The sequence below is a fragment of the Harpegnathos saltator genome, unplaced genomic scaffold, assembly GCF_003227715.2.
Source record: "Harpegnathos saltator strain DR-91 unplaced genomic scaffold, Hsal_v8.6 scaffold573, whole genome shotgun sequence".
Lineage (NCBI taxonomy): Eukaryota > Metazoa > Arthropoda > Insecta > Hymenoptera > Formicidae > Harpegnathos > Harpegnathos saltator.
The window spans coordinates 828493-850058 of NW_020230397.1; the positions used below are offsets into that span (position 1 = coordinate 828493).

Here is a 21566-nt window from a genome sequence, read left to right on the forward strand (position 1 = left end):
AATTATTCTGTCGAAGCATCGGACATTTGTTAGCTTTATGTTAATTAAAGACGAATGTGTACGATTAGAAAATGTATTAGCAACTAATTGTACAGAGTGTCAAAGTTGTTGGGACGCCGTTTTCGAAGAATAATTAAAGGTCATGATAGCGTTAAAGAGTGGAATTTCACCCCATGCGAATTTTATCTCGTTCTTATTAAATGTTAGATTATCCGCTGCGGACAATAACTCTTCTACTTTTCATCTAATATTCAATGATGATAAATAACATTTAATTGCATCCGTTTGGCTTTTTTTATTTCGGAAATAAAAAAATATATACTAGGGTGAGATTTCACCCATGACAACATCAACGTGACTTTCTTTGATGCTTTTTTTAAAAGTTCAGATATTTCGTCGACTCGCGGGATATTTATAATCGGAGTCTCGTCGCGTTAATTAACACGTGCTCTTCCGAGTCGATCGAATGCTCACCTGCGGCCACTATCAGTGCTACGAGGGAATGTCCGGAGCAGACGGAAGACGGGATGTTGAATTGAGAAGCAGGACGAAGGGAACGAAACGCGGGCAACGATACATCATGCGTCTCCAGACGTGTCAAATCGTTTATTATAGAGGAGACTTTAATACGGCAACATGTATTCGAAGATTTAACTTTTAATACGTACTTTTATTTTTTCTGCTCCTCCCCCCTCGTCCTTGCTCTATTTAGACCTCCGGGCATAGACTACGTTTACACGGCTTCTAACTTCGACTTAGTAACTACCGTAGTTAGTGCAGTCTCGAATCTGATTAGAGTATATTTTTAAATCTAAAAGAATATACCAATCGAATCAAAGAATTCACTAACTACGGTTGTTAATAATCCAGATTAACTTCGCCGTGTAAACGCAGTTATTGTCTGGCATAGAAATGGCAACTGTAGTTGCAGCACGGACATAAACCGCTTGAAAGTGGATGTAGCACGTACTGCCACCACATGCAGGTTTTATCGCTGAAACCTGAAAATGGATGTAACATCATAATTCCTCTCTCAAAATGGATGCAGATGGCGCCCTTTCCCAGTATGGAAAGTCAGTGTCGCCGAAAACGCCGTGTTGGCCGCTCTCACGTTCCTCTCTGCTACTAGCAATAGGCGACGGTGGTCTAGGAGGTTGGAGCGTTCGATAGTAACCGCGGGACCCAGGTTCGAGCCTACCTTACATCCCGATACGTTTTTCTCTGGATTGTGCGTGACGGCACAGCTGCCATCTTACCCGTAAACGTGACGTCTACTAGCAATAGGCGACGGTAGTTTATAGGAGGTTGGAGTGTTCGATAGCAACCGCGGGGCCCAGGTTCGAGTCTCGCCAACACCTGGCACGTTTTTCTGTAGACATTTACGTGACGTCACGGCCACCATCTTACCCGTAACGTGTGACGTCTACTAGCAGCAATAGGCGACAGTGGTCTATAGGAGGTTCGCGAGCGTTCAATAGCAATCGCGGGGCCAGGTTTTGAGTCTAGCAACACCATAGACATAGTATATCTAGATTGCGTATTCGAGAAGTGGGGGGTATAGCTCACGTAGGAAAGGATATAATCTGTTTTTACTGTTCGTTCTCTCTCGCACAGTTCTGATGGAAGGGGTATAGGGGAAGCAATTGCTGTACAGTGTTGTACAGTAATCACTGCCCCTATTCCTCTTCCATCGGGACTGTGCGAGAGAGAACGAATAGTAAAAACAGAGTGCTTTCTTTTATACGAAAGTTATACCCCCACTCTTAAAATTTGGGAGAACGCGCAGTCTAGATATACTATATCTATGAGCAACACCCGGCACGTTTTTTCTGGACATATGCATGACGTCACGGCCGCCATCTTGCCCATAAAATCAAAAAATTCTGGGGAGGAGGAAGGGTATCAATAAAGGAGGTATCAATAAAGAGGGGAGGTATCAATAAAGAAGGGGGTATGAATTAAAATATTTCATTAATAAAGTCAGATTTGAAAATATTTCATCAATAAAGTCAGGATTTTGAAAATTCATTCTGAAAAGTGAGTTAGAACCCGCCTTGTTTAACTACTAGTTTTATTAGATCAAGGATCGACCTTTAGTTTTATTTCCGAGTCTCTGTGTCAGACTGCGAACGAAATGACAATAGGTTGATCTCCGAATCCGTTGTTTCGGAGAGAAATATACCGGTCTTGCGAAATCGAGGATTTTCTTCAATTTAACTCCGCACGCGAGAAATAAGCCAACGTTTCCGTTGACCGCGTATGTCTTCCAGAGAATCACGTCATATGCAGCCTCGCAAATTCGGTCCGTCACGTCATGGCCACATCTTCGCGATTTGTAACTGGCGGATCCAAATCCGTCGAGCCAGCATCCGATTCATTTATTGATCGGAGCCGATCTTTATGAATCGTTCCTGCTAAGTGATTTGCGTCAGGGTCCTTGGAGCTCACTTACTGCACAAAAAACCGCTCTCGGTTAGATTTTGTTCGGTCCCACGAACACTCAGCCTGACGTTGATATTGCTCCGGTGCTGAATGCACTACGGACGCATTGCTACAGAAATTTTGGGAAGATGTGGAGATTCCTCAACTGCTCTCTCTTAGCGGAGAAGAGGAGCTATGTGAGAAACATTTCGTTTCTACTCACACGCGTTCATCGCAAGGCAAATATGTTGTTTGCTTGCTCTTCAAAACAGGTCACCCAATAAATCTTGGAGAATCGTTGCCGATAGCTATGTCGTTATATCTTCGTATGGAAAGCAGGTTACAGTCGTAACCTAGCTTCAAGAACTCAAAAATTCTGTGTTGTTAAGTCTATCAATGTTCAAAATATTTTCAGGTTTTTCATAAGTAAGCTCCATGAGTTTCCATAAATAAATATCTCTAAATTCTCCAAAAAATAATAAAAGAAATAAAAAATAAAAAAAGACAAAAAATTAAAAAAGATTCACAGATGTCGACTTCCTCGTGGTAAAAGTCGGGCAACAGCGATGTAATTATCGACGGCTAACAAACATCACAATAATATTATTGAACTTACGGGTCAGAGTCAGTTTTCAAAAATTTTGTTGAAAATTATTCCATATCTCTCGATTGAGGATGAGTAGCCCTCAATAATCTTCTGGTATTGAATTTTAGCCATATTTCACGAAATTTCAGCGATATGTACCGCCATCTTGGATCCGCCATATTAAAATTTGCAAATCTGATCTCGGGTTTGTAATCAGCGACCCAAAAAACATGTAAAAATATCATTCGATTGATATCGAAACATTTTTAGTGCAACCATTCCCTTTTCTCGTGTAGAAAAAAATCGGTCGAAATTTTTAGCTTTAGAGCGCCAATTTGGTCCGCGCCATGTTGAATTTTGAAAAACTCTGTTACTTATCTTGAAGTTTGGGGCCCATGGACGCAAGAAATTTACTCCCTAAGGTTGAACGCAGTTTCAATGTGATATCGTTGATTGAAAAGAATCTGTCAGTGGAAATTTACGTTTTTTTTTTCGAAACAATCGTTTATAACAATTTTGGATTATTGATTTTTTGAAAAAAATGACGTCGGATTCTGCAAGAGCATGACATTCTACGTAAGAAAAACTTTGACTTGAATTTTTTGAAGAACTAGAACATGATGAATTCTTTGAGCGAAAAGTCTCCAAAAATTGTCCGTTTGGACGTTAACGGGTTAAGACAGTTGTTATTATATTCGGTCGGTTAATCGCGCTTTCTCGTCTGTACGTTCATAGGGGAAACCGGGGATAGGAGTAACAATTTATATTCAATTAGCTTAATATCTCATTTAGTTGACCTGATTTTTTACAATTATGTAGTATATGATAGATAATATGGTAGATAAGTATCTTCACATGTATAAGATAAATAGTTATATTATGTAACGATTATTTTAAAAAAGTTACAGTGACATTTTCATGACTGCGCGTTATGTAACTTTTTATTCTATGTCTGGGCCAGAAGTAACAGTCTCGGGGCAATATTTAATACACAGTTTTAAATTATTAAGGATAGTTTTAAATTATCTCTTTTATTATTTTGACCTTATAAACTATACAAACAAAAAAGTAGCATCATTCATAATTTTTTTAACATTAATAAAACTTTTTTTTTGTTATAAACGAAAGCGAAAACTTTAAACGAAACTTTCTATCTTTAATTCTAAATTGCAAGATCTTTTTCAAGGTCATGTTTTGTAACAAAATGTAAAAATTAACTAAAACAAAAACAGTAGTTCTTCTTTTCTTTGATTATTTACTGTCATTATTGTTTTCTTAATTGTTCTCCTTTAAAATTTGTCTTTTAGCTTTATTAGAATTCTTTCTTTTTCCTTCTTTTTTTTGTTTTTCAGGTTTTCTTTGTCTTGAGAATTTTCTTTGTCTCTCTTGCTAACCTTGTTTGCTCTGCTACAATTGTAGTTCATCAGCTAAAGCTTCTTTTTCTGGAATGCCAGTTAACACGGCTGATTTTCTCACTCTACATTTTGATGTTTTCTCTTTTCTGAGTGATGCTTTTAGATATAATCTCACTAACTCACGCGAAAATTAATATTTTACTTACTAGGATAAGTTGTAACAGTGTTACAATTTTCTCCAGAAGAACGTTATTTCTTGCCCCAAAAATGATTTTTCAGATTCACATATATAAGTTCTAAATTAATATCGCAAACACACAAACGAAGCCATATATTCTCTTTGGGGTCATTGACAAACTACGAGGGTAGTCCTAGAAGTACCTGACCTGACGTATAGATAGCGGTTGTTGTTTGAAAAGAATGATTATGGTAGAAAGTACTAACCTTATAAAGCTTAAGTTTGAAGTTTGACGACGCTACGTTGTTTAGTATTTGTTTGGCAGCCATCAATAGTGAACACTCTCAGTGAATTTGTAAACATGGAAAAAATTGGTCATCGTTATGTGATACAATACTTTCATTTGAAAGGTCTCAGTTCAACCAATATCAAAGCGTAGCTAGATTCTATTCTGGGGGAGTCTGCTCCTTGGTTTACAACAGTAAAATATTGGGTGGCAGAGTTTAAACGAGGCCGTACGAGCTGCCAAGACGAACATCGCAGTGGTCGACCAAATGAGGTGACCACGCCAGAAATGGTGAAGAAAATCCACAAAATGGCATTGGATGACCGTCGACTGAAAGTACGCGAGTTAACAGACATGGTAAGCATTTCAAAAAGTGCTGTACATCGCATATTGACTGAAAATTTGGACATGAGAAAGCTGTGCGCAAGATGGGTGCCGCGATTGGAACAAAAACAGCATCGTGAGGATGTTTCAATCGAGTGTTTGGCGAAGTTTCGCAGCAATAAAGCCGAGTTTTTGCGTCGATTCATAATCGTGGATGAAACATGGGTCCATCACTTCACACCTGAGATGAAGGAACAGTCAAAATAATGGACCAAGGTGGCTTGATGGCTATTTTGAGGAGCTCGATTCGTACTATCACTATCACTTTAAACAGGATATCGAAGCTATTGAACATCGTTGGGAAAAGTGTATTGAGCTAAAAGGAGACTATATAGAGAAATAAAGATATTTTTTCCTAAATTTTTTATGTTTTCTTTGTTAGGTCAGGTACTTCTGGGACTACCCTCATATATTGATCAAATGTAAGTAAAACAATTCAGTTTTCCCCATTAATAAAAGAAATATACATTGAAAATCTATACATACGTAGCTGTTTTGGTATGACCTCTTACAACGGCGTGGCCGAGACAATTACTAAGAGGAAACTAATATGTTGTAATGAGACGAAAGTTTTTTGTCTTTGAAGTATTATTATATTTCTGTTCCTTTATGAAATAGAAGCATTGTTACAACCTATCCCTGGTATAAATCGGTTTCCCCTACAATTGTTTCGAATTGGCGATACCGACTTTTCTGATCCTGATATTGGCTCGAGTTGCAAGCAACTTTCGCTTTTCTTTAATGTTTTTGGCTCTTATTTCTCTTTCTACAAATGCTGAAAGAGAGGAATGTTCCGGGGCAAAAGGGAACATCTCAACTTTGTGGCAAGTTACTCATTCGATTCAATATACGATGCTCTCTGAATGTTTTCGAGTGAGATTCCATTCGGAAAATGGAACGACAACTGAATCACTCGAAGCCATCGTGATTTATCGTTCATGTGAAACGAATAATTATCTACTCTGAATCATCGAATTTTCATTCGAGATTAATAGTGAATGACGCCAAGAATAACGTATATAAATTCCAAATGAGATAAAATTCCATTAATAAAGATTAGTTGCAATTGTCGCTTCGAGTAAATTTTCGTTCGTTTCAAGTGAGATTTTATCGACGAAAGATTTAGAGAGCGCAATGTGACGTATTGCGAAAATAATAATATTTGCAACTCACCTGCATCGCATTTTTACGTTGTTGTTTCCTCGAGAGCTTACATGAAACTACATCGAACATACTCGCGGCGGGCACAATGCAAGTAACACTCCTCGTCGCTGCTACTTTGAGTCTATAGAATCGGGAAAAGCGGCCGGTATCGCGCAGAGCCGACGATAATTGCGCTGAAAATTGATATGAAATCGTACATACGTACGAATCGCAGTTGTATGAGCGTGTTACTCGACCCACCTGCGCTCGCAATTTCATGCACCGCACGATGTAGCGTCGTTCTACGCAATTAATTGTCAACGTCGACGCCGATTTGTCATCATTATACCCGAGAATCGCCGCTGAACGCTTCTGTGAATAATCGCGAAGGCAAAAAATTTCAAGCGCGCTTTGTAGACCAACTATCGAGAAAATATCAAGCAATCGCGACTCCAATCGTAATTTCGGGACCATAATTTCGCTATCGTAATGTATTCCATCGACCGATACTACGTGGCCACGTAGTCAACTCCGAGCTGAACTTTTATCATCCCGAGCAAACTCGTATCTCTTTTCGCGAGAGATTATTCGCTTGATCGTGTCGCAAATCTTATTTCTTTCTTTTTTCTTTCTCAAGAAAGAAGTCGCACGCTTGCCCACGGGAAATGAATAGCGACAACAAACGTACGTTTCCAAATGCAGATCCAGGGCAGTTTCTACATGTATTTCTCTATTTGTAGTATACAAATTCGTTCGATATTTGTGCATCATCCAAAGTCTTCCACACATGACACTTCACAACAGAGTACGCAGCACCGACAGATACGCCAGCGAGGTTTTGATAATCTGCATCCAATCAGAAGTAAAATTCTATTAATGAGCATCCAACTATGTCGATTGTGTGAAACGGAAAACGAAATCTTTCTGGAGGAATATTCAGTTTAGGACCTTGTCCCCAAATCGCGTTAAATCCTCCTTTTTGAACAAGGTTTCTGGAGGTTTTGGAGGCACGGATAGTAGAAATCACGAGGGAGAATAAATTTCGCTGCCGGAATAGAATAAAGCGTCACTGAACTTACATCCGTAAAACCGTTCAAGGAGAATACGTAAAATTTTCCGGCTGTCAGATATAGCATGATCTGGCTGCGAATCATACATATTAGGAGACTTCTCTTGCAGTTAAGTGGCATCTCGTACCAGTTGCATTGATAGCACGCATCCAGCACGTTTATGCACTAAACACGAGCGGCCGATTAATAATGTATTTCACATGGGCGTAAACCATAAAGTAATGAACAAAAACTTCGTTATCTTTATCAATGAATAGCGATTCAATTGAGACATATGATGACCTGTTGAGTCAGTTGCTCGCCGATCAAGCAATATCCATAGAGCATAACAAGCGCGATTATAGCGAAGAATATGAAAGTACAGCAGGTCGCCAGTTCCGAGACCTCCAGATTCTGCAAAATATATTCTTGAACATATTCTTGAAATTTCTTCTAGCAAAATTCCACTCGAGAAGTAAAGAAATAGCTGAGTCGCTCGAAATTAAATGACTTATTGCTCAACTTCGTGTAGCAAAAATTCGCTGTTCTGAACTACCGAATGAATTTTTCTATTAAAATTTTTGAAAAGTCCAAGTCAAAGCCAAGTCAAATTAGATCCTTATCTCTTGCAATTCTCGCGATTCTGATTATAGAAGAACTCGATGACGTACTATTAGGACATAATACATCGAAATAGCCAATATAATGCTATTGCCGAAGAGTTCATCCATAAGAACTATGTTAAAAGTGTTGTCCACAGACTTCGCCATCCTTCACGAACGCGACGATATTCCGTGATAAAAATAAGCAGACCGCAGGTGAAACATGAAAGAAAAAGAAAAGCGTTATTAACGATACTGTTGTGTATATCACGTGAGATTAGCTCACCATATTAGCTTGAGATGCATTTGGACGAAGCTGCGAATTCTGGCCACCAATGCATCTCGCGAGTATGCTTGCACGTTCTTAATACGGTACGACAGAATGGACAATTCGCCGCAGATGTGAAATACTAAAATAACTAACAAGCAGATCGCTGCCATGTGACATATGGAGTTGTAAATCATCGGGAACAGGTAAAGATACATAAGCACATATGTCCGAGTGTTAGTGATGTCGAAGAACATATGGATTTTGTAGGGTAAGACGAAGGATCCTGTGTTGTTATTAAATTCTGCGCAAAAAACGTTGAACAATAAAATATTGTTATTGATTACAATATTGATCAACTGATATTATGAAAACTCCGTAATTAACCGAATGATTTTAATGAGAAATTATTAATATTGAAGTATATTTAAAAAAAGTCAAATAATTGTAGAGAAAAACAAACATCTGGTTAATGTAAAATTAAATTCTATAGAATCTAATTTTGAACTCTAATCTTAACAAAATTGATGTTTGATTTTTTATTTTCAAAAGATTATTTTGCTTTTTATGCATGAAGTGTGCTCACAGAACGATTTGGATTGGCCAAGTATATTGTAAAACTTTGGTAAGTGAGAATCAATGAATCAAAAAGATATCAGTCCTCCTTCCGAGGAATAGAAATGAAAGATACATTTCTCGTCTATATACCTTGATTACTGATCGAGAAATTCATGAGCGGTCTAAAGTATAACAATATCACCGTGATGAACATGCCGATGATTGAGCCATAGAGAAATATCTTGGACATATAATTGTAATTATAGTAGATCCTCTTCTCCTCGGGATCCTCAAATTTCCGCTCCATCATATCCTGCCTCACCACGATGATGATGCGCTTTAGTAAGTCGCTGCAACGGATCACCCATACTATCGTGAAAGTGATGGTGTAAGCCACCGTCTCCACGAGATTCATCACCATCAGCTCGAGATCACCGAGGACTTCGTAAAAATTCGCATATGCCATGACGAGGTACAGCGTAAAATACAAGATGTAAATCGCAAAACGGACATATGTACGCTCGAACGGCCATATCCCCCCGACGGAGAAGATCCGTTCTAAATGGACAAACAAATCTTCATGGCCGACATCAGTCTGCAACATGAAGCTCAGGATGAAAGCGGTATAATTCGTAATAAGATTGGATCGTATCGTAATTTTCTCTTGCTTCGATTTTGCACCAAAGAAAGAATTTCGAATGAATCAAACATCATAATTCCTCTCCCTTAACGATACTTTTATTTTCCAAGACCTTCACACTTACAATATAGTTCTTGCCAGACTTGGTCTCCGCGAATATCGTGGATCTTTTCAAACGATACATTTCCCTTTACAGTAATGGTGAGATTTGGATCTTCTATGTCGAGAAAGAAAGAGAAAAAGAGAGAGAAAAAGTTACTTCTACTTTTGCTTTTGTTTGCTGTTTTTATTATTCTTTAGTTGCTTTATTTCCTTGTGTCCTGATAACTGAAATGATACACACGATGGTACATCCAAGAAAATTTGTGAAGATAATCAAAACCAACATAGCGCGTAATATTACAGCAATATCATAATAATATTACTTTCTCATTGCAGTATTATAACATAATATAATAGAAATATTACTGCATTATAACAGTAATATCACAGTAATATTAAAATATCCGCCAAAATGGATCACAGTAATATTATTTTGATATATTACAATAATATTGTGATAATATATCACAGTGATATTGTAGTAATATGTCACAATAATATTATTATAATACTGTGAAGTTATAGAATACTCTTACAGAAAAAAAACAGTTAATATTTGAGTGTTTTTTTCATAAGAGTTAATTTTATATTAATTAATTTAATATTAAATTTTAAATGTTATCATTGAAATGTTATGTTTGTTAATATTATTTTATAAAAAATAATTGTACAAAGAAAAAACAATTATAAAGTAAAAAAGATATAACTTTATATACAATTTTTATAAAATTTTTATTAATCATCTTTACCTTCTGAAGGTGTAAACAATTCAGTTTTTATGATGTATTCACATCTTTTAATTCGGATTTTTCTGCTTTTATTCTAAAATATTATAATTGCTATATCTCGAAAACTAAGCATTTTAGAAAAAAAATGTTTTAGACAAAAGTTGTATGGTTTTAAAGGGGACGTAAAACAACTATATCATTTTGTTTGTAAGATGGCGCACTTTCGAAATACTCACTGATCGTTACTTTTCTTAAACGGAAACTCCAATTTTTTATTATATCATCTTTTGTTACCAATTAATTTTAACAACTTTTTTCTAAAAAATTTTTTATTTGCCTAATATTTTTGGGGGTATTTAAGGAAAACTTGGTAACTTTTTTAATATTTAACTTACGATATCTCGCTAACTATTTGTTGGAAGAAAAAGTAGGTCTCAAGAATATATTGTTACAATAGCGCTCTGATTTTTGTTAATTTGATGATTTTGAAATTTCCAAAGGTCGATAAATTAACAAAAGATAAGGCATTATTATAATTACATTCTTGAGACCAAATAGAATAAAAAAGTCTAGCATCACTTTTTCTTCCGACAAACAGCGAAATATCGTAAATTAAATATTGAAGAAGTTACCAAGTTTTTCTTAAGTATCTCAAAAAATATTAGGCAGGTAAAAGAATATTTCAGATCAAAGTTGTTAAAATTAATTGATAGGAAAAGATGATATAATAAAAAATTGGAGTTTCCATTTAAGAAAAGTTATAATCAGTGAATATCTCGAAAGCGGCGCCATCTGTAAACAAAATGATATAGTTGTTTTATCCCTTTCGAAATCATACAACCTTTGTCTGAAACATTTTTCAATTTAACGCAGTGTTTCCGAAATATTTGAATGGATCTTTTAAAATGGGACACCCTGTATATCTTTTTTGAAACCATACAACTTTTGTCTGAAACATTTTCCCCTAAAATGTCGTATTTATAAAAAATCGGATAGTATGAGTGGTTTGTGACATCCGTATAAACGTAATATATCAATAATATTGTATTATAATATGTAATATTACTGGTATATTGCAATCTAATCATGATATTTTTGTAATATTACGTGCTATGTGGGAAGATATCTTTGAGGTCGAAATAGCCAAAAATATCCGCGTATAAGTATCGTAGAAAAAGATAGAAAGATTTTTCTTGGCTAATTTTTACATTTTGCATTCGCCATCAATATACTGATCGGTTGACAAATACGAAATATAAAAGATGAAAATAGTGAATTTCAATAAAGAATATTCGCGATTCACGAAAAATAGCTGTATTCTTACTTTCGTAACCGATCGTCGGAGTTGTGCTTTTTCATTCACCGATCACCCGCAACTGCGACTCGATGATGATTTGGATTTAATATTATTAAACTTAAGATTTAGGGACCGAGTGTTTGCGACGCGCTCGTACTTTCCTGATTTCTGTTGTTGGATTGCGCACGATTAAACAGTCCGACAGTCGTAATACGTATAGACATCTGTTATATTCATACAACTGATATTAAGGCATTAAGCCATTATTAAACGTCATTTTTCCTAGCGCATCGATTATCTTACTGTCTCGCGTTTATGGCGAAAAGCAAAAGCGCTTATCGCATTTCGTGGAGAAACTATCGCGAAGCTAATTTTTAACGTTAGTGCAGGTAGTCGACGAACTTGTCCAATGCTTTGTGAAGTCTCAATCATAGTCATGGTCGTCGATGTAGACATGTCGTGGATATTCTGATTGAAACAATGTTGACGTATTATGTTTTACCTTTGATATTTTATATCAAAGTCACTTGATCGCTGGATACACATCAGTGTTGAGCTTGAAATTTGCCGGTATGAAATTTGCTAGGAACTAACAAGAATGCTAGAAGTTAAAAATCGGTAAGCAGACGCACATTAAATTCTCAATGTTTTTCCAAACTATTATTATTAGAAAGATATCGATAACTTTTTTCATTTGTTAATGTCGAGAAAAGTATTGGAAATATTACATCGACTAACATCACGTGTCATCGACATATAGGATAAGCAAGCTGTAGTAAAACAATAATATTTATACTAATTTTAAAGATAATTTTATTTATAGAAATTATCTTTCGTTATTTTTCATTATGTACGAGGAGTTTAACGAAAAGATTTGTTTCAAAGATTATTATTGATATAATACGCTATTTATTTGACGCTGGCAAGTTTATGAATTATGATCAAATATAATTAAAGTAAAGGGTGCCCCAAAATGCACGCAAGAAGTAATTTTGATAGAAAACACAGGTTTATAATTAAAAATTGTAAAGTTTTTATTAATTCATAAAGTATACAGTATAGGGTTATGTATGGAATAGCATATCGGGTAAATGGCCTTCACGCCTTTACTGGCACATATGCACTCTTTTGTTGAAATTTTCCATAACCGTTTTGCATAAATGTGGCTGAATTTCGTTGATACAGCGCTCAATTTCTTCCTTCAAGGCATGGATAGTCGTGAGCTTGTTGGCATAAACCTTAGACTTCAAAGAACCCCAAAGCAAAGAGTCGAACGGCGTTAAATTTGGGCGGCCAAATTTGATCACCAAAACGGGAAATTACACGACCAGGAAATGACTCATGCAGTAATTGAATTGTTTCTCGGGCTGTATGGCATGTGGCACCTTGTTGAACCTTCTTGTTGAAACCACATCTGCATTTTAAACACAAAAAACTGGATTATCATGTCGCGATAGCGAGCACCATTAATTGTTATTGCCTGACCAGCCGCATTTTCGAAGAAGAATGGTCCGATGATGCCTCTAGTCCAAAATCCGCACCAAACAGTGATATGTTGTGAATGCATTTGTTTCTCAACAATCACTCGTGGATTTTCTGAACCAAATGCGACAATTTTGTCGATTAACCAAGCCATCAAGATGAAAATAAGCCTTATCGCTGAAGATGATTTTGTTCGAAAAATCAGCATCCACTTGTTGTTGTTCCATAATCCATTCAACGAACTCTCTTCGTTGTGGCCGTTTACCCGATATGCTATTCCATACATAACCCTATACTGTATACTTTATGAATCAATAAAAAATTTACAATTTTTAATTATAAACCTGTGTTTTCTATCAAAATTACTTCTTGCGTGAATTTTGGGACACCCTTCATAAGTCTCGTTTTGCTTATGCATATATCTCGTCTCGTAGATAAATTTTTGCGTATTCTCCATAGTTCACCGGACGAAAGATATTTCGAATCTTCTTATATGAAGGCTTTTTTCGAAAGCTTCTCACATAAAGTTGCGCAATATGGATAAGTACGCTATCGAAGTTTTTACTATCTGCAAACGAAATAAATTATAAGAGAATATGTGAAAGTTCATATTGAGATAAAACACATTTAAGTACAATTAACTTAAAAACTATTTACTAACTTACGCTTGTGAGTGTGTCCAGTGATAACATGTAGAATTTACCAGCGGTCAACACCAGTGGTTTTTCAGATCGGATCATACAAATACTGAGAATCTTCCCGCACGACGGTGAAGTATTGTACCAATCGGTGTTGTAAAAAGTGTCGCGCAATCTGGTACTCTGAGTGGAACAAGAGATTTCACAAAAAGTCGCTGTGGCAGAAAGATCGCGACGCTTTTCTTTAACGAATTTTGTAACGCATCCATATCCAATAACAATTGAGTAAGCATCGTAAGATAGATTTTTTCTATCGCATATCGGGTACGTTCCGAGGTACATACAAAGTAAAAGTGTTGCGATCTTTCCTTTCACCGGCATTGAAGAAAATCGATCAAATTCGAAAAAGAAAAAAAAAGAAAAAGGATAATCGCTTATGATTTACTAGGTATATAAATGAATAATCCAAATTTTTCAGTTAAATTCAAGGTTTATCTTAAAAGAAAATAAAACAAATTTGTCAATTAAAGTATTCGCCGTTGCTTTTTACAACTTTAAGTCATTTTTCAGGCAGCTGATGAATTTTATGTCGGAAAAATGTTATGTTTTTGGGCACGATAAAGTCGTCAAGCCATTTTTGAATCTCATCCACTGATTTGAAGTGCGTATTAGGCAAAGCATGTTGCATCGACCGGAACAAGTGGTAATCGGTAGGAGCAATATCTGGTAAATACGCCGGCTGCTGCAAGATATCTCAGCCAAGACTCATTATGATGACTTTTGTCGTAGAAGCAATGTGTGGCCTAGCGTTATCATGCAACAATTTCACAGGACGTTCTCCTTTGCTACTATATTTTTCGTTCTAATTCTTGACTCAAACGGATTAATTGATGTTGGTAGCGGTCCACAATAATTATTTCATTCGGTTTTAATAACTCATAATAAATCCCTTCATATCCCACCAATAGAGCAGAATCTTCTTTCCGAAATGTTTTAGCTTTGCAACCGACGTTAAGGATTCACCGGGATTTACTCATGACTTTTTGCATTTCGTATTGTCATAGAGTATCTACTTCTCATCACCCGTAACAATTTTCCACAAGAGAGACTTTCTACGCTGCTTATTGAAAAGAGAAAGATACATTGCCATTCGTTGATTTCTGTTAGTTTCAGTGAGTTCACGGAACCCATTTTCCTTTTTTCTGAATCTTCCTCATCTCGTACAAGTGTTTGAAAATAGTTTGTTGCGTTATTCCTAACTATTCTGTAAACTCTTTTTGCGTTTGTGCTGAATCTGAATTCTCAGCGAGCAGTTGCTTCAAATTGTTGCCGCACTTCTGAAGGCCTCCAGGACGTTCTTTGTCATTCAGACTAAAATCGCCGCTTTTAAACCATCTAAACTAAAATGCATACAAATCGTACGATACGACACCTTCGCCGAGAAAGGAACAAATCAATTCGCATGCTCTTGCAGCATTTTTTCCTTGTTGGAATTTGTAAAGAACAATGTCGGATATGCACCTTATTTGTTGTCATTTTTGACTGTACTAAACTGAGTAATTTTTGAAGTTATGTTGTGAGCCTTCCGCCATATTAAATATAATTTTTAATAGCTATATGTCAATACTACATAACCGTAAAAGAGCGGGAAAATTTTATTATTTGAAACTTAATTTCTTAGCTGCTTAAAAGCGTTTGAATTATTCATTTGTATACCTAATATTTATTGATGCGAGGTTGTAATAAGAAAACCTGCGAAATCAGTTCAATAATGACCTCGTTAATAAGACATTCTCCAATATAACAGTACGCAAAAATTGTACTGACCACGCAGCATATGTACAACAAGAAAGTTACGACGTTAGTGCTGTCACCATATTCCGAATTCTGAAATACAATTACATTTTACTCGCAAACTGTCAGTTGATGATATCAGGGAAGTTCATTTGTGTAGATCAAAACTAGTCTCTAAAATTTATTGCAAGCTTTATGTCATTAATTGTCAGACACCTTGTATAACGTTAATTGATATTTGAAAAGGCTTCCACGTTGCGGAAAAATTTTAGATTTTGCTTTAAGATTAAAACCGTGTTTTTTAATGAATTTATTTGTTCCCAACGAATTAGACGACAACGAAACCAATTTACCGAAAATGCGGCTCCAAGGCTCCAACCCGGAAGCCAAGATCATAACGTTATTCTTTGCGAAAATAATTAATTCATTAACATATAAGCGGACGTATTTTGAACATAATTTTCAGCTACTTTATTTGCAACGTTAAAGGTCTAAAAAAATTGAAAAATATAATTTCTTACGTAAAATTTTACGTTCTTTCAGAATCCATCATCAAAATTTGTGTAAAATGAAGTCTAAAAAAGCTATGGCGGCTTTTAAGTCAAAAAATGCGAAACATCGAAAACAATTTTTTTCAATATTTTTTTTTCACATCAATATAATATGAAACTCCAACTTTTTCTGCAACCATCGATGCACAAAATAGTTGTACTTTAAGGATATTTTTTAAGTTTATCAAAATTGTCATTTCCATTTAAAACTGGCAGCAAAATCGCAAAAATTTACGAATTGTCATGCACAAGCGTGCAAGGCAGAGCTTCACCAAAAGACAAACACGCAGCTATTTGTCACAACACTAGTAATATCTCTACTGTAATTATATCTTTCACTGATTTAATAAAATGATTATATTAATTTTTCTTATGATGTCTGTTCACTAATTTTGTCATTTTTATTTCAAGAGTAGAGAGAAGAGATAATTTTCAAATAAAAATTCACGAAATAATGAGGAAAATATAGACGATTTTCACACCTTTTTAGCCGCCATATTAAATCCGTCATATTAAAAATTGTGTATTTGATCGAAAATCAATTGCAAATATCAATCTCATTATTTTTGGTGATAATAAGTCGTTACTTATCCAAAATTTACGAATAATTGTGGAAAAAATATAACAATTCGTAAATTTTTGCGATTTTGCCACCATTTTAAATGGAAATGACAATTTTGACATATCTAAAAAATATATCCTTAAAGTATAACTATTTTATGCACCGATTGCGGAAAAAGTTGGAGTTTCATACTATATAGATATGAAAAAAAAATTGAAAATAATTGTTTTCGATTTTTTCGCACTTTTTTAAAGCGCACGAATAATTGAACGTTTCAATTGATCGCAATTTTTAAACTCGTTTTCTGTTACTTTAATATTATTCTTTCATATTGTGGTTAGTATGGAAGTGTAAGCTTTTGCATGGATAAACTGCAAAACTATTATAATTAATAATAATAAATAATAAACTGTTATAATAAATAAAGTTACGAACTGACGCAGAACATGATAACGAAACTGTAATTTTTTAATTTTTCATTGAATTTTACATAAAATTCTTCGTTCCAGACTTCGTTTTCATAAGTACTTTCATTGTGCAAAAGGATTTTTCAATCTGTGCAGCTAATAAAAAGATTATTGTTTGAAAAGATTGAAATCAATGTGTCGGTAAAACAGACGGCTCCAGGATCCCCTTAACATTGCAAATAAAGTCGCCGAAAATTATGTTCAAAATATGTCCGCTTAAGCGTTAATGGGTTAATCGGTACCGAATTAGACGCTTAATATTTCAAATCGTGAAACTCACCGCGAGCATGTGATACGTAGTCAAACAGAGCAAGAAAATGGTGCCCAGAGTTTGCTGAAGAAATATCATATTGAAATTGTTTTCCAAGATTTCTGCTAATCTGGAATGCGCTGAGTATATAATCTTAAGATTATATTATCGTATTGTTCCCGATATCGAATTTTATACCGTTCACCGATTTATATGATCCTACAAGGACCATCTTACAATCGTCATACAAGCACGTAGTGTCCGCGATCAGAAAATTAAAATTGCGCAGTAGGAGGATATGCATTAAACGTATTTTGGTTCAAATCTCTATTTGGACAGTTTCCGATTATACTTCTCACTCTAACTTACACTATGTGAAAGAAAGTAACGAAAAAATGTAGCTATAAATTCGATCCTATCAAATCGGACGATCATCTTTTGTAAAAAGAACGTGCAAGCGCGCATCGACAATAAATAGACTTACGTAATTAGCTGACGATGCCTCAATACAATGGCACCGATATGACGATTGTAATTCTCGTGATCTTTCAACAATTCTTCGATTTTATATGACAGAACGGCGAATTGACCGCAAATGTGGAGGGCCATGCTGAGTACGAAGGAATCCGGTGCTGAATAGCCGCACACTATCATCGGCACAGCAATTATTTGATAGGCGCAAAGGCAGAAGTAGGTGGTAACATCCTGGATCTCGAAAAAAGGATACGTCCGGTACGGTAATTCGTACGAAGCATTATGGGTCGATACTGCATAAAATAATGTTATTTTTAACTCCTTATTGTTGCTTATATAGTGTTTCTTGTAAACGATATGCAAAAATACACGATGTATTTTATTTTCTAAACGAGACGTTGTACCAATGCTTTGAATTAAATTTTATGTATTGCACAAGTAATACGGAAGTGTCGTGTGTATCGAAAGTATCGATTTATCGTATATTGTGTAATACAACGCTTCAATGCGATTGCAAGTTTGGAAAGTTACTTTTTCAAAGATAACACGTTATATTATACGTGGCGTGTTGAAAAAAAGTAACTGGTTACGGTTATCACTATTGCATTTGTTTAATAATTATGTGCTTTTTGTACTGTTTAATAATTATGTACGATACGAACTTTGTATAAACATAACAAAAATGTTATTATTTTGTTAGTAGTGACAATATTATCGGTTTTGTTACTCAAGAAGTAACGAATAAATAGGAGAAGGAATAGGAGAAGATTGAAAGATCAAAAATTATAACAACCGTTACAATTTTCGGTCAAAGTAATTGAGAAAGAGAAAGAAAGGGGGGAGAGAAAGATCTGGAATAATCAGTGTCGTCGATGAATTCTTGAATAATTTTAACAAAATCTGAACGATTTCCAAGTCGTGTTCTCGATAAAGATATCAACGTCTAATCATCACGTTTATACCATATGCATCGCATTCTCTATTCATGCCAGAACATACAAGAACTCGACAATACAGGCGATAACGTATCGCGAATTATCACAAAATACAGAAAAATACTCGTCGTATACTTACCCGTCCAGCTTTCGAGAAATCTCCTTATGTAGTATAACGTACCCGCTAACGTGGCCATGCCTAGCGACACCTTGATGAATATAAGTGCGAACTTGTTGTAATGCAAATACAACGTCTTCTCCCGCGCGCTGCTGTAACTTTTGGCCGAGAAATCGGGCTGAATGGTATTCAAAAAATAGACCATTATCCCGCGGCTTCGCTCGCATATGAACATCTTGCCTATTATCATCGTGAATAGAATGTTCTCCGCTAGATTGGCGATGATATATTCCGGCTTGCTGAAATATTTGACCAAGTGAGCCCCTCCCATGGTGCAATGGATCACCATGTAGACAAAGAAGAATACGAACGCCACCCGGTTCACTTTCATAGGCCATATGCCGAGAGTAATTAAAAACCGTTTATTCCACGATATTATTCTAAACGCTCGGGTGAATGCGGTTGTCTGAAAGAAAAATCGGGAGATCGTCATAAGATTATATACATGATTCGAGAGAGAAAGAGAGAGAAAGAGAGAGAGAGAGAGAGAGAGAGAGAGAGAGAGAGAGAGAGATATCTATTATCTGACTGGGCTTATCATAACTATATAATTCACATTTATTAAATGTTGTCTTCTTAAAAAATAAGAAAGAATAGGGAAAAATTTTAAGATACAAGAAGATGCAAAAAAATCTATGCCAAATTGTTGGAAACTGGCAAAGTTCCGTCTACAAGAGTTCCGTCTCATATACCGGACATTTTATTTTTACTGAATAGATTGATCAGACACTCGGGAGAAGATAGCACTCAAATATAAGAAGTAAGGAATCTAAATGAAAGTAACAATTGCTGACATAATTGATGGAACAAAGGGAGGAAGGGAGAAATAATTGCAAATTCGAATTTACACACTTGCATGATTCGTGTACTTCTGATGCGTGTTTACAGCCGACTGATCGCAAAAGTCCCGTGTCTGCTCCGAAGTAAACTTCCCGCCGAAAGAAAGGGAATGGTCGATCGTGTAGAAACGAGGAGACATATCAATTATCCTGCAAGATTAATAAACCGGTCTCGTTGTCTGACGGAATGCAACGTCGGAAGCGAAACGTAATTATGAGCTAAAGTTTGTCTGAAATATCGCAGGCACATCGTAATTACAGCTTCCCCTAACGTTTCTTCTCGTTTCACATATTATAAGACCTTGTTTCGTTTTGTTCTTGACGTGCGACAAGAGATACCCATTTAGCCAGTTCGGGTTTATCATAACTATACGTCATGTTCGTCAGATGTCTTTTTCTCAAAAAATGGAGAAAGAGAGAGAGAGAGAGAGAAAATGACAGAGAAGAGAAGAAAAAGGACTTGTTAGAGTCACATATGGGAAACACAGCAGTTGGTGCACAACCATTTGGTGGCCACTATTGCAAACTATATTGATAATATTTTCATCGTCATATATGTGAAACGGTTATATATTCTTTTGAGTCGGACATATTATATTAATAACGAATGTTTGTGTAAAAGTCATAGTTCAAAGTGATAGTTTGAGTGGAGTGCTGTTCTTCTATCAATTGTACCGGCTACTACGTGAATCAACGAGAAGAGCATGTTTAAAAATAGTCGTCGAATTCAACTGAATGAAACACCTATGAGTGACCGGTGGTATAAGAGCCAAGATAAGCGATAAAGAATTGATAATAACAACTGTAATTCCAATAATTGTTAACCATTCGTTAAGAGTTTTGTTCCGCGGAAATGTCGAGTTCGCACGATCGAACAAATACCGAATAACAAGGTAAATACGCAATTTTCGAGAATAGCGATAATGAGAGAGAGAGAGAGAGAGAAAGAGAGAGAGAGAGAGAGAGAGAGAGAGAGGGAGAGAGAGAGAGAGAGAGAGAGAGAGAGAGAGAGAGAGAGAGAGAGAGAGAGAGAGAAACAAACACGTTATCAAACAATTTACAATAGTTGAAGTGTCAAACTATATCCTGTTCAACAAGTAAGTGTGGGTGATATTTTTGTAGAAAATCACAGTAGCACCATCTACCTTATACCGTTTAAATCTCGAAACTAACCTCTTTTGCGCAGTGTACATCAAAAAGTTGCGTAATCGTTAAAAGTAAACATTATTTTTAAAAATAAATGTAAAATATTTGAAGCGTTACGAGACGGTAGTTCTTATTAACCATCCCAAAGGACCAAAATCAACAGTCGCGTTAGCTGTCAGAGCAATTAAGAAATCAGAGCTTTTCGTAAGGAAGTAAGTAAATAGGTTCAAAACTGCTTGAAATGTTGATGACCTGTCAGAAAGGGGACTATTTCGTGCAATGACTCCGAAGGAAGACAAAGCGATTTTGTGTCTCTTTCAGACGAATTCCAATCTTACCTTGCGTCAGGCCCAAGTAAAACTCCGCCGAAAGGGCAGCATATCTCACTTAATACTATAAGAAGCCTGTATAAAAATGATGTGGCATTTCGGTCTACTACTGCTGATGAAAAAACCGCTGCTATCAAAGAAGCATTCTCAAAAAAGAAAAGAGTGGACACAGAAAAGTATCATTGACATCATTATTTCTTGTTCAATTATTAAGGTTAAGAGTGCGGGAGCCACGGTTAGGAAAAGAATAGATCTCGTTGGAATCGAAACTACTTGAGAATATACGCATGAATATAGTTACACAAAATATGAAAGCTGTAATTT

The 21566-nt window shown here is 35.8% G+C and overlaps 2 protein-coding genes across 2 annotated transcripts; both read right to left on the reverse strand.

Moving 5' to 3' along the window:
- Positions 1 to 7050: 7050 nt before the first annotated feature.
- LOC105184457 (odorant receptor 4-like) lies at positions 7051 to 11768 on the reverse strand. The gene is made up of 8 exons (XM_025303770.1): positions 11625 to 11768; positions 9595 to 9797; positions 8981 to 9425; positions 8291 to 8576; positions 8074 to 8173; positions 7706 to 7816; positions 7433 to 7588; positions 7051 to 7199 (listed from the first exon to the last, which is right to left on the reverse strand). Exons 2-8 carry the CDS (start codon positions 9652 to 9654, stop codon positions 7149 to 7151), a joined length of 1209 nt encoding a protein of 402 aa, XP_025159555.1. The 5' UTR covers positions 9655 to 9797; positions 11625 to 11768; the 3' UTR covers positions 7051 to 7148.
- A 1688-nt stretch (positions 11769 to 13456) lies between these two features.
- On the reverse strand, positions 13457 to 20145 carry LOC105184461 (odorant receptor 22c). The gene is made up of 7 exons (XM_019841996.2): positions 20107 to 20145; positions 18890 to 19334; positions 17826 to 18108; positions 17372 to 17471; positions 15494 to 15604; positions 13745 to 13900; positions 13457 to 13647 (listed from the first exon to the last, which is right to left on the reverse strand). Exons 1-7 carry the CDS (start codon positions 20143 to 20145, stop codon positions 13597 to 13599), a joined length of 1185 nt encoding a protein of 394 aa, XP_019697555.2. The 3' UTR covers positions 13457 to 13596.
- Positions 20146 to 21566: the final 1421 nt, after the last annotated feature.